This window comes from Mandrillus leucophaeus, unplaced genomic scaffold (assembly GCF_000951045.1).
Source record: "Mandrillus leucophaeus isolate KB7577 unplaced genomic scaffold, Mleu.le_1.0 Scaffold427, whole genome shotgun sequence".
Classification (NCBI taxonomy): domain Eukaryota; kingdom Metazoa; phylum Chordata; class Mammalia; order Primates; family Cercopithecidae; genus Mandrillus; species Mandrillus leucophaeus.
In genome coordinates this window covers 355,791-371,689 of record NW_012104554.1, presented here as the reverse complement: position 1 = coordinate 371,689, position 15,899 = coordinate 355,791, and the positions used below count along the sequence as shown (strand labels likewise).

Sequence of the window (15,899 nt, the reverse complement as noted above, 5' to 3'; positions counted from 1 at the left end):
CAGGTGTGGTGGCACGTGCCTGTAATCCCAGCTACTCAGGAGGCTGAGGCAGGAAAATCATTTGAACCTGGGAGCTGCAGGTTGCAGTGAGCCGAGATCGTGCCACTGCACTCCAGCCTGGCCAGAGTGAGACTCCATCTCAAAAAAAACAAAAAACAAAAAAAAACCACTTTGTATTTCTTGATTGAACATAGGTATTGCCTTTCTGAAATTTGATGGCTAGTCCAGGCAGTGGCCAATGTCTCCTTCCATACACTCATATATTCACTCATTCATCCCTGCATCCATTCACCTGATGTTCATCCAGCACTTGTTATATTGCTGATACCTGTGCAAGTCTCTGGAGCTAGAAAACATGAGCCTTTGTGTGCATGAGTCAGTGTTGCTCAAACTGAGGTCTGAGGAACAATGGTCCCAAGTGACTGTCCTGGAAAAGGAGGTTCCATGGTCAAGTAAGTTTGGGAACCACTACATACTCCACCCTTTCTTAGACATGCACAACGCATGTTATTAAGACTGTTGACTTTATGAAGTAGTCCAGTGAAGAGCTGTATTTGTTTCCTCCAGCATTATTGGTAGCAGAGCCCATCTATTATGTAATTTCTTTGTTTCTTTTTTTTTTTGGAGAAAGGGTCTCTCTTTTTTGCCCAGGCTGAGTGCAGTGACATGATCACGGCTCACTGCAGCCTTGACCTCCTGGGCTCAAGTGATCCTCCCACCTCAGCCTCCCAAGTAGCTGGGTGGGACGCCAGGCATGCACCATCACACCCATCTAATGTTCTATATTTTTTTTTTTTTGTAAAGACAGAAAAATGTCTTTCTCTGTTGCCCAGGCTGATCTCAAACCCCTGGCCTCAAGCCATGCTCCCACCTCAGCCTCTCAAAGTGCTGGAATTACAGACGTGAGCCACCGCACCTGGCTGTAATTTGTATAAGTGAGGAGAAGCTTCCTAGAATAATGATGGTTGATTGTTGAATACCTATACTTTTTAAATAATACATTCTTAATGCTTTTTATGAGTTACTTCTTATAATCCTCCCAGCATCACAGTGAGATAGGCACTCTTACAGAGAAGGCAGCCAGGCACTGAGATGCTGAGGAACTTAACCCAGGTCACACAGCTAGTAAATGACAGAGCAAGGACATGAACCCAAGAACCGAACTGGGTTGGTTTATGGCCTTTGCAGCACAGTTAGAAGCAGTAAGGAGGTATGGGAGTTCCTTGTGGTTCGCTCATCATGTCACCTCATTAGCTCTATGCAGGTTTGGCCCATGTAGCCAACTGTGGATCTGCAGTTCCTTTCTGCATTTGCAGCACAACTTTATTTCTCCAGGGATGCTTACAAACATTCAAAAAGAATGGAACAATGCAAGTGGCTGCAGCTGTGGGGAAACTTGGCTTGTTCCATTACATTTCAGCCAACTGGGATCTTTGGTTACAAGTGAAGGTTATTTGATTTAGCTTTCACTTGTAAAATGAGTAAGGTTTTGGGTTTTTTCTGTTGCATTTCAGCATCTTCCTCTTCAGAGTGACCCCTCACTGGGAAATTTTCTTTTTTATAAGATCCAGCTCTTCAATGCTATTTTCTAGTTTCATTCTAGCTCTTGCTCTCTGTCCCTATCTGGTTTTTTTGTTATTTGTTTTTAAGAACTGTAAAGGTTGCTATTTGTTTTCATTTTTGGTTTTTGAGTGAACATGTCCCTCTAATGCAGCATCTCTGTCTCTTAGCGGCCGTGGGGGTGACCAGGCACAAATCGAAGGAGCTGAGTCGCAAACAGAGTCAACAGCTAGAGTTGCTGGAAAGCGAGCTCCGGAAAGAGATACGTGACGGTAGGCTCTAAAATTGTATTTGTAGAAAAACAAGCCTTTTATATTTATATTTTTATTTTTTTACCCTTACATGGAGATGGCCACAGTAATGAGAACTGTTTGTATAATAGAAGACAACGGAACAGCAGGGCCTGGACCTGGCTTTGCGTTTTATTTCAGCTCTTCTCTGCAGCCAACCAAGTCATTATCTATTGTTTCTTCTTTAATGAAAACCAAGGTCATACCCTGTGTTAGACAAAACAGCAGAAGATCTTATCCATTGTTTGTTGAGTTAAAATATTGCTCTTGGGATTCTGTTTTGCAGGCTTTGCTGAGCTGCAGATGGATAAATTGGATGTGGTTGATAGTTTTGGAACTGTTCCCTTCCTTGACTACAAACATTTTGCTCTGAGAACTTTCTTCCCTGAGGTAAAAGAGCATTGATCATATTCCGAAGGTTGAGTCTTGAATAATAATGAAGGTGCTTGTTGCTGTTGTCAAAACAAGTGTTTGCTTCCAAGGCAGCTATAGATAATATGCTTGGTACAAAATAATGGCTTGAGTTTGAGCAGAGCAGGGAGGAGGGTAATTATTAATTGCATTGATTAGGGTATAAAACAGTGATGGGTCACTGGTGATTATTCTTTGCCCAGTAACAAAAACCTAGGAGGGACAGAAGCTCAGAGTGATGATTTTTGCTTTCTTTTACTCCCAATGTAGAACTGAATGTGTAGCTGGGAAGTGAGCTAGTTCATTTAAAAATCAATAAATTGTGAGCTAGCCAATTTGTTGTGTTTATCTGCATGACTTACATTGCAGCGACTAGATTATTCACTATTACTTCCCAATTGGAAAGGAAAAATACTACCGGTCAAAAGGGAGGAAAGTAGACATGGATGGAATTGGAGTAGAAAACAGGCATTTTTAGCCATGTGAAGTTCTTATGGTTCTCTTCCGTAGTTTTTCTTTAGCTGATCAGTTCGTATCATCCTCATTTAGTAGACATAGATGCACGAACTGATTAATTCATTTGTTCTAGGGCTCTGAGGAGTCGTCTACTTAACCCTTTGGGTTGCTGGTCTTACCTATGTTCTCACGCCTCCATTTTCTCACCCACTCACTCAGCCTTCTCCATTTACCCTCCCAAGTCTTTGGCGAGGTACACTCATCCTGCGTATCATCACTGCCACGTCCTGATACCCCAGCTCCGCCATCTTGCCCTTCTTTTTTGCGATCTGATGACCACATAGAGGCCCAACCTCTTAAACACATCAATACCAACGATCACATTTCAATCTAGACTTCTAAGCAATGGCTGATACCTCTCCAGGCCAAAGGAGAGTTTGTATCACCTTACCAGAAGCTTCTCCAAAACAACTGGCCAGGAGCCTAGAGTTCAGAAACTCAGAGACATGCAGTAAGCAATTTCCAGTTTCTCTATAATTCTAGAAGAGGACACCATGATATGTAATGCAGGGTCTGGAGGTTGGAATGCCTTCATAAAACACCTGCCATATTTTTTGGTCCAAGCCTTAGTGTTATAAATCAAGAAGGCTGTAAATAAGACTTCAGCTTTTTGTGCTGGTGAAGTTTGTTTCCCTTAACTTATCCTCCAAGAGTACCGAGGCACTGAGATCTGCCATTTGCCACCTCATCCATTTCTATGGCAGAACACCGCCTGGGGAGGGGAATTCGATTCCCCGAATCAGGATGACTGTGCGGGACCTCTGCAAAGGTTGCATCACGAGTCCCATTTCTGAGCTATCTGAGATCCCCATTAAGAATTTAAAAGTAATAAAATAACGGAGATTTTTGACTATCAACATGAATGCTGTGTGGGCTTTTACAGTTAATGATTGCCCTTGAGTGCTGAATAGAGTGATCTGTGGCCTGAGAAAAGAAATGTTCTTATCTTCTAAATTTGGTAATCAAGAACAAGATAGAGTAATGAATGTAAAGGAACACTGTTGCAAGTTGAATGTTTCCAAAAAAAAAAAAAAAAAAATCCCAGGAACAATGCTACCTTATTTTAGAAGAGAGATAGTTGCAAAGGAGCCAAACTGATTTAACTCAGTGTTATGTATAATCTTGAAAAACAACTGGGAAAGCCATAAAAATTGAGGTCAGAAGTTGTTTAAAGGAGAGAGCCCAGGAAAAAAACACGCATAAATTTGTCAGAACCCTTTCAAGAAGACCTAAGTCAAAATTGAATTTATAATAATTAAGAAAAGATAGAACAGGGAAACACATCATAAGAAGACAATGCCACTTGAAATGCATTCCAGGCTGTAGATAAGTCCTGGTATTAATTAGGCTCTTTATGGATTGATCGGAAGCCAAATCCTCTAGGCCTGGAGGTTGGGGGCTGGGAAGGGGGAGGATTTGGGTGTTCAGCACCTACAAAAAAGCAACAGGCAAAATCCAGAGGAGATTGTAGGTTCTCAAAGGAGGCCAGGGTTCTTTGCTCTGCCTGTTGGTTTGGCTTTTAGAGCCTTGCTTTTTATTATATTGACTCTTCTTCGCTTTGCATAAAATAGGAGAAGAAATAAGAGTAGGCAGAGGATCTAAGCTGAAGAAAAGGGAAATTTGAATGAAAGGAGGAAACAGCCTTAAAACACAGAGAGCCACGGGTCCGGGCATGGTGCCTCACGCCTGTAATCCCAGCACTTTGGGAGGCCGAGGCGGGTGGATCACTTGAGGTCAGGAGTTAGGGACCAGCCTGGCCAACATTGTGAAACCCCGTCTCTACTAAAAATACAAAATTAGCCGGGGATGGTGGTGCACACCTGTAATCCCAGCTACTCGGGAGGCTGAGGCAGAGAATTGCTTGAACCCGAGATCGAGACCATCCTGGCTAACACGGTGAAACCCCGTCTCTACTAAAAAATACAAAAAAATTAGCCAGGCGTGGTGGCGGGCGCCTATAGTCCCAGCTTCTTGGGAGGCTGAGGCAGGAGAATGGTGTGAACCCGGGAGACAGAGCTTGCAGTGAGTTGAGATCGCGCCACTGCACTCCAGCCTGGGTGACAGAGCAAGACTCTGTCTCAAAAAAAAAAAAAAGAATTGCTTGAACCTGGGAGGTGGAGGTTACAGTGAGCTGAGATTGCGCCACTGCACTCCAGCCTGGGTGATAGAGCAAGACTCCGTCTCAAAACAAAGAAACAAACACACAGAGAGCCAGGGTGGCACTTCAGTATTTATGATTAAGAATCAACCTGTTTCTCCTGTCCATTTACATGAAGTTGGTTCAGCAGAAAAATATTAAGAACTAGAAAATGCAAACCTAGGGTCTAGGGGTTTTTTCAGTTTGTTTTTTGGGACTTTTTGCTTTTAACTAGGGGAGGATATGGCGAAAAGAGTTTTAGGTCTTTTGCTTGGGCTAGCAAATTTGAAACTATGAAGCAAAATGCTCTACAGAAGAAATTTACTTCACAAGATATAAAATTAGCTCAAAGTTTCTATTATCAAAAAGGAAGAAAAACCTGAATGTTTTCAGTTTAGAGTCTCATTCTGTGGACTCAAAGTATTGCTTAACATACTTTTAAAGTTTAACCTTTAATTTTTAATAAGATTTATGGTATACTACAAACCCTCAAATTTCGAAGTTTCTATTCCAGAGCTACCTAGCATTTAGAAACCAGTGGGGTAATAGCATTGTGGTCTAGTTTGCTATAAATTAGGAATAAAACCAGTAATGATAACTGACACAAGGCACTTACTCTGCACACATTTTATTTTCACACTAAACCTCTGGTGGGAACCATTATTGTCCCCATTTCAGAGATGAGGCAAGTCAGACACAGAGAGGTTAGGTAACACATCCCACGTCATGTGACCAGTATGTGATTAAAACCAGGACTGGAACCCAAGTAGTTTGGTCCAGATTCTATACTTTTAACTACCCCCTGTTTTCAGTATCATTGTGTATTGAAACCGTAGATGCTACTTAGGTAAGACTTGTAAAACTTAGCAACGTAATTTAGTCTTTATCTTTAGAAGGTAAATTGCTTGAAGAGCGGTCTGATATTTGCATAATCTTCATCAATGACCCCTCCTTTAACTCTTAAATCGCTTCTTCTAAAATGTGAGATGATACCTTCATCTACCAAACCTAGGACTGATGCCATGATAATTATTCTTAGAGGCTTTCGGAATTCAGTGGCGTTTCTTGAAAGCTGAATAATACTTATTAGCCACCATAAACCCACGGGCGCTTCAGATTAGCAAATAGTGTCTCTACTTTATTAAAACGGACTTGGGTATTATAACAAAAATACACTCTTCATTTCCTTTGGATGTTATGAATAATAAAAGTGTCTCCTTCCTCTCAGTCAGGTGGCTTCACCCACATCTTCACTGAAGATATGCATGTAAGTCTCTGCGTTTTCATTTTTAGCCCAGTGACTGCCTGATGTTCATAGTGTTATCATCATTATCATCTCCATGATTATTACTTTGAATTTTTATTGTGGTTTTTTTGGATCATGAATTCAATATTAAATAGTTCATTGTCTTGGAAAACCCATTGTGGATCTACTTTCTAACCTTAAACTTACATATGATTTTGTATTATACTATATATTTTTTTTCTTTTTTTCAGAACAGAGACGCCAATGACAAGAATGAAAGTCTCACAGCTTTGGATGCCCTAATCTGTAATAAAAGCTTTCTTGTTACTGTCATCCACACCCTTGAAAAGCAGAAGAACTTTTCTGTGAAGGACAGGTATTAGTCCATTCTCTGATGTTTTAAAAGCCTTTAAGAAGAGAAAATCAGGCTGGGCATGCTGGCTTATGGCTGTAATCCCAGCATTTTGGGAGGCCAAGGCAGGCAATCACTTGAGGCCAGGAGTTCAAGACCAGCCCGACCAACACAGCAAAACCTTGTCTCTACAAAAAAAAGAGAGAGAGAGAAATCAAACCTGAGTCCTATATTTTATTTCCAAACCACTATCTGAACGTGGTCTCTTGAGAACATGCACTTTTCCAAACGCTGTTTGATTGGAAGTTTTTGCAGCCTTATCTCCATTTAGATCATACCACCCAACACAATTTTTATTTTTTTAGTTGGAATCTCACTCTGTGGCCTAGGCTGAAGTGTGTGATCGTAGCTCACTGCAGCCTCATCCTCCTGGGCTCAAGCTACCCTCCTGCCTCAGCCTTCCCAAGTTGCTGGAACTACAGGTGCATGCCACCACACCCTACTAATGTTGTTGTTGTAGTAATACAGACCCCATCTCTACTACATGATCCAAAAAAAGTGCTGTATTGCCCAGGCTGGTCTCAAACTCCCGACCGCATACAATACCCCCTTCTGCAAGGATTACAAGCATAAGCCACTGTGCCTAGCCCTTTTTAAAAAAATTTGAGACAGGGTTTCGCTATGTTGCTTAGGCTGGATTCAGACCCTGGCCTCAAGCGATCCTGCTGCTTCAGCCTCCTGCCCCCAGCTCCCAACACAAAGTCTATTTTGAAGACACACACACAACCCTCCCACCCCCAAGTAACCCTGAAAAACTCCAACACTCCAAAAAACCCACATGAATTCTTTTTTTTTCTTAAGATGGCGTCTCGGTCTGTTGCGCAGGCTGGAGTACAGTGGCACGATCTAGGCTCGCTGCAACCTTCACCTTCTGGGTTCAAGCAATTCTCCTGCCTCAACCTCCCCAGTAGCTGGGACCACAGCAGCGTGCCACCACGCCTGGCTAATTTTTGTATTTTTCGTAGAGACAGGGGTTCACCACATTGACCAGGCTGGTCTCGAACTCCTGACCTCAGGTGATCTGCCTGCTTTGGACTCCTAAAGTGCTGGGATTATAGGCGTGAACTACCATGCCCAGCCCATAAATTCTTAATCAAAAAAGCAGAAGTGTTATTTTTTATTTTTAAAACATCCTGAAACTTTGGAAGACTCACTTCTTGTACCACTCTAGTTTAAATGCTGAAAACACAGAAAATGTTCTAGAGATAGAAGTGGTTAGAATCTAAACTTTAAAAAAAAGCTCCCAACCCAACAAGCCAGCTCCCTGCCCTGCCAGTGAGCTTCCATGGAAACTCCCATCAGTGTCCTGCTAGGCCTGCAGCTGATGGTTCACCCAGCTCTCTTTTTCAACAGGTGTCTGTTCGCCTCCTTCCTAACCATTGCCCTGCAAACCAAGCTGGTCTACCTGACCAGCATCCTGGAGGTGCTGACCAGGGACTTGATGGAACAGTGTAGTAACATGCAGCCGAAACTCATGCTGAGACGCACGGAGTCCGTGGTCGAAAAACTCCTCACAAACTGGATGTCCGTCTGCCTTTCTGGGTTTCTCCGGGTAAGTGTCACATCCCTCAGCAGTGTCAGAGGTAAGACAATAGGCAGGTATTTTTAGCGGACTCTGATGCCTTTGCCAGGATAAATCCTGAATGCTCGAGGGTGTCAGCATTTAACCGTGTTTCGTCTTGGTCCTGACCCAGAACAGAGAGGGGGAGAGTAAACCTTGTTTTGGCTGCAGCGGGCCTATGCAAATGTCATTCATTTAGAATTTCCTCAGGTGAGACTTTTCAAGTGAGTTCACCTCACATCAATTCACACCCAGAGCCCAGTCAGCCCATTTAAGAAATTGTACCGCGAAAAGGGAATATTTCAAACACCAAAGAGAACAAACTGTTACAGGCCCTCTGAAGCATTGTAGAAATACCCATTACCTACCAATAAACTGTAAGCTAATTGCAGTCAATTCCTACCCGTCATTCCGCATTAAAGCAGCTCTCCAAAGAGCTGCCTCCCCCTGGAGTTTGCTTTGTTGGAGTGACTGTGTGCATGTGGTTGTAATCTAATTGAACTTTAAAATCTTTTCAAATGCAAACTTTCTATAGATTCCAGCGGTGAAGAGGGTTGGCTTGATCTGAATCTAGACTTCACCACTTACTTGGTTTTATAACCTAGAGAATTGGAAGAAGATTTTAGACTGTTTTGAAGTGCCGATGAGAAAACATGCAATTGCTTAGCACTAAGGAAGCCTCCATAAATGTTGGCCATTACTATTATGAAATATTAATGTGAAAATAAAGGTGTCCTGTTGAACTTGATCTTCACCTGGTACAGAAGATTCTTATCCTTTAATTTTACCAGCCATCCAGATTCCAGCAAAACTGCATAATTGTGTATTTGTAGCTAGTTCGGAAATCTAATTAAACTTTGAATAAGATACACTGCTATGCCACAGGTTTTAACAGTGCTACTTAAGTTTAGATCCAACAGCAGTGCTTTAAATAGACTGTGTTTAGTTTAATGTTTAATGCAATCTTACAAGTAGATGCACAACATTTTTTTTATTTCTCACCAACCCCTTCCTCTCCCTAAGGCAATACCCATTTATTAAGATTAATGAAATCTGCCTTCTTTTCTGTTTACTTGGTATAAATCATCAGAGCCTTTGGGGAGACGTTGAGCCAGTTATTTCTGGGACGAATATTTTTTGTTTCCCACTATCTTTGCTTTAGCCACAACAGCTGCTAGATGGAGGCACCAGGACTCTCACCCAGTTCCCTGGTCTTGGTCTTCAGAGGCCAACTCCTGCCCCACCACGGTCTCACTGGATCAGAAGCTCTGGAAGTGGAGCCCAGCAATCCACGATTTTTGCAAGCCCCTGAGGTAGTAGAGAGAGCACCAGACTAGGGGTCTTGGTTAGAAGCAGTAGGTCTGGGCTCTGGAATCATCTCAGCCCCAGTCAGCTGTGTGTCCCTAGGCACGGCTCGTTCCATCTGGGCATGTGTTTTCAATCCACCAGATGACGGGCGTGTGTGGGCGTTACCTTTAAATCCCTTTCCAGCTTTTTCTACTGGATCTTGTGATTCTTAACTCTGAGTTTTGAAGGGCTGCTCTTGGGCATTAGAGGGGTGAGATTTCAGAAAATCTGGGCTGCGAGCCCAAACGGCCTCCTTGAGCAAAGCATTCTGGGTCAAGATTTCACAGTGCTGATTCAAGAGCATCTCGAGCACTCTGGGTGGTGAGGGGGCGGCTCGGCTCGCCAGGAGGAAGTGGCATCCAGCCAGTCGGCGATACTTTCACTTTCAGTGGAATAATTCCAGCTGGTGCAGGGGTCGGATGTCCCTCCACCAGGTGCTCAAGAGGGTCTGGAACACCAACGGCCCTAGTCCTCCTGTCCTACCCCACAGACGTTTAGTGGGTGACAGTAGCTCCGTGACTGCCAGGTAACTTTCTCTTCCAAGACACCAGGGCTTTGTGGGTAAAATAATAATGCCATTTATTGAATGTGCCAGACAGCATGCTAAGAGCTTTACCTACCTTTTCTCATTTCATCTCCTTAACGGTCCTGTGAGCTGAGTGTCTTCACGACCATTTTGCATGTGGGGGAACTGGAACACATAGAAGAGCTGTGACTCTTCCCAGATCTCACTGCTACTGTGGGACAGTGCCAGGGTCCGAGAGCTCTTAGCCACCCCTCTGTGCACTGAAAAGATGGAATCTGCCCTGGTCTGTTAACGTGTCGAAGCCTGACCCCTGGGGGAGGGGAATCATGTACGCAGCGGCTGTGACTTGCCTTAAAGTTGTGTTCAGTGGTGACAAACCTCATGGCCCTGTGATTCCCCACATCGGCCACACATCAGAATCCTCCTCCACCCCCGTCTCCCGCCCTGCCCCCAGCCCCAGGAAGGTATGCAAACTACAGATACCCAGGCCTCATTCTTCAGAGAGATGGCAGCTGTGTAGGTCGAGTGGGGCCCAGGCATCTGAATTCTTAACAAGAGCCCCCAAGGGATTCTGGTGATTAGCCAGGGTTAGACCCAGGAGCATGGGCCGAGTGTAGGGCCAGGTGTTACTTAGCTCAGTCTAGCTACCCTCCAGAAAGTTCTGGAGAATTCCTGACCACAGGCCTCCTGAGTTGAGAGCTACCCCTTCACACAGCCTCCGAGAGCCCACCTGGCCCCGACACCAACCCCCGCGGGAATACGCAGCCCCTGTCCAAGGGTTCTCAGCCTCCCTTCTGATCTGTGCTGGAGGAAAAGAGGTTCTAGTTTTGTGGTCAGGGCATTACTTGGGGTGGGGGGTGGGCGGTGGAGGGAAAGAGAAGAGAGGGTTGAGGTTGTAAACCACTAAATAAAGGAAGTTTCTCATGAGAGTTAAATGTCATGCACTAGTCCTGCTGCCCTCCCTACCTTGGAAATTTCTGAACTTCCACTTCTGCCCTGCACTGAAGAGGAAACTTAAGGATGTATCACAGCGGGGACAGAAGCCGAAAGGGAGCTGCAGGGTGGCAAGAGGAAGCCCGAGGACTGGGGAGGGCAGATATTCCTGCAGCAAGGATAAAGGAAGGGACAGATTTGGGGTGGGATCCTGAGAGACTTAAGATGTCTTAGGTAACTTGCCTGCGCAAGGGAAAGCAGGTGAGACCCAGTGGAATCCTCCTTTCCCAGCCAGATGTATCGCTTGTCAAGCTTGACTCTGTTAACTGGTGCTTCAAGTCCCAGCCACGTGGCTGGCCTTTCATCATCACTAAGGCACTTTGACTTCCTAGCCACGGTTCTTCCTCCACCACAGAGGCCTACTGTCCATTGATTACGGCAGGTTCGTTATTTAGCAAATACTCTACAGCTGACCCAGGGCTACGTGCCTTGGGAGGATGCCGTGGAAAGAGAACACACAGCCTCCCACTTGAGGTGCTCAGAGCCCTTTGGAATACAGATATCCGTGGTTGCAAACGTGAGCCATTTCCATCGCAGCAGGGGAGGCAGTCCCACCCCCAGACAGGAAAAATGCGTGTGGCTTAAATTTGAAGAAAGAGCCAATCAGGATGGGCTGAGTGTTTGGGGAAAAACCTTAAAGGAAATGGAATTGGCTCTGGTTCAGGGAAAAAGATGGAGTCCCTCTGACCCAGCACCGGAAAACGTGTCCAGGTGGGACTGTGCAGGGTGCGTCTGGGAACTGCCTGGGCTGGGCTGGACCCATGGGGAGGAGATGAGGCTGCAAACTGTTGAACGGCAGGCCGCTTCCTTCAAGAAGTGCTGTTAACACCAAAAAACATTGTTTTTGGCAAATGTATAAAAGTTCTTACATTTATCCTTGTTACTAAGGATAATTGTGCATTTGTTTTAAAATGTCGTTTATTTCTGGCTTGCTAAAGGGCGATTAAATACGAATGTAAACAAAGGTACACTCTCCACATCTACTAACTGTTCCTAGGCATTAACCCACTGATGAGCATTAGTCTGCCATATGTAAGTTTAAACATAAAATAACAAGAGATACTGTGGGTACTGCACGTTGCTATGAATGTGCACGCGTGCGCGTGTGCACATGTGCATTCGCGATGGAGAGAGGAGGCAGTTTTCTGAGTTTTGCATCCAATCCCAAGCACAGCAACATGTATTTTCTTGGGAGTTTTGTGTTAGAAAACCCTGCCTCCTGTCTCCTGCCTTACTGCCATCAACAGAAACTTGAATTCTTTGGAAAGTACAGTGGATTCCACAGAAAGCTAACTGTCACCTTCGTGTCTTTTCCAAGGAGACTGTTGGAGAGCCCTTCTATTTGCTGGTGACGACTCTGAACCAGAAAATTAACAAGGGTCCCGTGGATGTAATCACTTGCAAAGCTCTGTACACACTTAATGAAGACTGGCTGTTGTGGCAGGTTCCAGAATTCAGTACTGTGGTATGTTTTCCATAAAGCTCTCAGCCAGACTCCCAAATAAATCTGGCAGGGAATTGGAGGGTGGGGGTGGGTCACTTACAATGAAATGGTATCATTTCTACTGCAGGAGGCCCTGTGTGTTTAGTTAATTAAAAACAGTTGATAAAAATATTAACATGCGTTCACATAATAGATTTTAATTACTGAGATTGGGGGAGAAAGTATTGTAATGATGCCTGGGGTACTCATCAATTTCCAAAGATTTTAATATCAGGATTGCTTATAGCTTTCAGTGTCGTCAAAGGAAATGCAAAGTACTCCCTATTCAGCACTTATAATTGCAATCAGAATTTCTCAAATGGCTGTGCTCTGGAAAGACAATGTGTGAAGATATATTTCAACCAAATTGAGGCCGTCTTATTTTAGAACGATAACACAAGACAAATTCCACTGCGTTCCCCATACAACGTGACGCCTTTACTTTATTTTCATGGATTAGTTACAAATGTTTGGTGTCATGCACTTAATGTACTGTGATCTCATCGATATTTTTAGAGGAACGCTGTAAATCACTACAGGAAGATGATTGCCTAGCTGCTGGAGGGTTTCACCCGTTTGAGAACTTCTTTTTAATTCATCCCCACCGCACCCACCCCATGCCCTTCCTAAAGAAAAAAAGCCCAATTTGGGGCACATTCGGGAATTTCAGAGAGGGAGCCAAGCAGGGAAAGGAACTTCAGAATTAGGAATTTTCTATGCTTTTCTGTTAATAGAGACTTGGAGAAGAGACTGCTGTGTTTTGGTTTGATCTTTAGCTTTATGAAGATTCTGGGCTTCTTCACGATCTCGTTAGTGGAGGAGGAAAAGATTACAGTGGGGTTTGGGAATTGCTCATTAAGAGAGCTGAGTCTCCTGTGGCTTTGCTTTGGATGGTGGGGACTGCAGTGTCATCCGGGAAGAATTCGTTCCCTAATTGGAGAAGGCACCACTTTGCCGCGGACTGTGTTATGGTTATGTCCTCTGGTGGGAGAATAGTCCGTAGGTCAGCTGTTTCAAGTTTTCTGCCACTGCCAGATGCGGCTCACCCCTCCATTGAAGATGGCGCCATGCACGACTGCCATCCGAGAGCGGGAAGCTGAGCTGAAAGTCAACACTTCTCAGCGTTCTGAATTGTGTTAATATACCCATCCGCATCTGAGAGGCCGGACAGTGGGCTGCAGTGGTTCTCAAACTTGAGCATCTAGCAGAATCTCCCAGAAAACTCGCTAAACACCAGTCGCTAGGCAGCATGCTGGAGTTTCTGATGCAGTAAATCTAGGCTATGGCCCGAGAATTCACTTCTCTAACCAGCTTCCTGATGCTGCAGATGCTGCTTGACAACTATTGGTAGAGTGGTTAACAGTGTGGACTCTGGGGCCAGACAGGTTGGAATCCTGCCTCTGCCACTGGTTAGCTGTGTAATGTTGGGCAAGTTTCTAAACCTCTCTGTGCCTCATTCTCCTCACATGTGAAGTGGAAATGATGGTCATGGTTCCTACCCATCTCATGAGGTGTTTTGAGGATTAAGAGTCAGTATTATAAAAAGCATTTAGAACATTGCCTGGCACATGAATGCTACCTAAAACTTTATTCCATTTGATCCAGATCTCATTGAACCCTTGTTTAAACTGCAGGTCCAAATATACCAGTGCCCGAGCTTTCCCTCAGGACTGACTGAATCAGAATCTCTGGGGAGGGAGCCCAGGCATGGGTATATTTTGCAAACCTTCCAGATAACTCTGATGTGTGTTCAGCCTGGACACCACTGGGTATCTTGGAGAACAAGAGATAAACTTTGCACAGGGCCTGTTGACTCACCTTTCACTGATCCTGGGCTTGTTATTCCCAAACTAGATGATGTTTGTGCTTTTACTTTAAGACATTTTAGAAGTCCCAAAGATCCCCAAAGAGAAATATTTGCAAATGAATACAGTCAGGGGAATCCTCCAGTATTTCAGTCAAGATACTATTGGACCCAAACAGGAAGGACAGGAAAGGAGAAGACGGGGTTGGAATCAGGAAGAAGTCAGATGCCTGAGGCAACTTTTGAGGTTTTGAAGCCTTTTTAATGCTTTACATCTGAACGTGTTTTCTCCCTTTCATTTTGAAACATTTATTTCACAGTCAATTAAGACCATGTGTTTCTGATTTGTTAACACTCAACTCATCATCAAAATGTTACTTGATGCTGAAGAAATTCATGTCAGACTCTTGAAATTTTTCTTTATAGCCCCTGGGGAAAAAGGGTAATGGAAAATCACAATTTCAGAAATCCACATAAATCTTCCTTTTCAAATTCAGATTTGCCGGTACATAGAGTTGAGCCTTGAAAAAGGAATGGGCCACTTGGTTTTAGGGGCCTTGCCATTAAAAATGGTTAGTACCTCTTATGGGGCCTGGCCCAGCCCCCTTTCATGGTGGGTGGTTGTACCAGAAGCTACAGAGAAGGCACATGATCCGTCTGTGCTTGTGTGACAAACTGTTAGCAGAAGGTCAATATAAAAATTTAAGTTTTTCATTTCCTTTCAGGCATTTCCCCCAGCCTGAACCACCATATTTCTAATTTTCTTTCTTCCTCCCTTCCCTCTTCCCCCTCTTTTTCACTTCCCCCACCTGCCCCTCCCAAGCATGTACACCCAGCTGTTTTAGGACTTGATTTCCCAAATTTGCCTGAGGTGGTTTATGTCATTGAAAACCAAGGTGTGGTGAACAAACTGATTCTGTGTGTCCATGTGTGCTAGGGAGGCGGGAGGTTGGGGGCAGATTCTTTCAAGGAAAGGAAAGTCAGAAATCAAGAGCGTCCTCACGAACCACTTGAAATGACAGAACCTGGTGCCAAAGCAGGGACACGTTTGGAAAAAAGGCTCCCAAACTCGTGTTCAGCTAAACGCTCAGAAGCGCAGCACCTCATATAGCAACCTAAAAGTTAGCTTTCACACCTCTCAGATGAGGATGTGTTCTCCCCGAGGTATGGGGGGTTTTCTAGAACATAAAGGCATCTTGCCAATTTCTTATACACGAAATCATGATACTAACAAATGGGCCCTGGGAAGTAATTCTCTGTTCTTGCATATTGAGAAGAAAATTCCTCTGTCTTGCCAAAAATCCAAGCCAAGTCCCCTAGAGCATGCTTCCTTCAGGACCATAAGAAACCATCCTTCTCTATCAAGGCATTCCAGGCTGGTGTTTAATGAGGCAACAGTGAGACAGAATGCCCTGATATCTGCATCCTCCCTAATGTCAGCGCCAGGGGTAGGGCTGTGCACACACAGGACTTTAGTCTTTCCTTAATATCTAGGAATTCAGGTCGGACAGCCGTAAGAGAGTAAGACCAATTTTTTTTTTTTTTTTTTTTTTAAGGAGTATCACTCTGTAGCACGGGCTGGAGTGCAGTGGCCGGATCTCGGCTCACTGCAA

At 44.3% G+C, this 15,899-nt stretch overlaps 1 protein-coding gene across 1 annotated transcript in view; it reads left to right on the top strand.

The window, feature by feature from the left end:
• Window positions 1-15,899, top strand: part of PLXNC1 (plexin C1) — a 160,130-nt gene that overhangs the window by 105,118 nt on the left and 39,113 nt on the right. Inside the window, exons 16-21 of the mRNA XM_011993157.1 lie at window positions 1,731-1,832; window positions 2,137-2,240; window positions 6,143-6,181; window positions 6,412-6,536; window positions 7,926-8,124; window positions 12,318-12,464. Coding sequence (XP_011848547.1) covers window positions 1,731-1,832; window positions 2,137-2,240; window positions 6,143-6,181; window positions 6,412-6,536; window positions 7,926-8,124; window positions 12,318-12,464 — 716 coding nt within the window. The remainder of the gene's footprint in view (window positions 1-1,730; window positions 1,833-2,136; window positions 2,241-6,142; window positions 6,182-6,411; window positions 6,537-7,925; window positions 8,125-12,317; window positions 12,465-15,899) is intronic.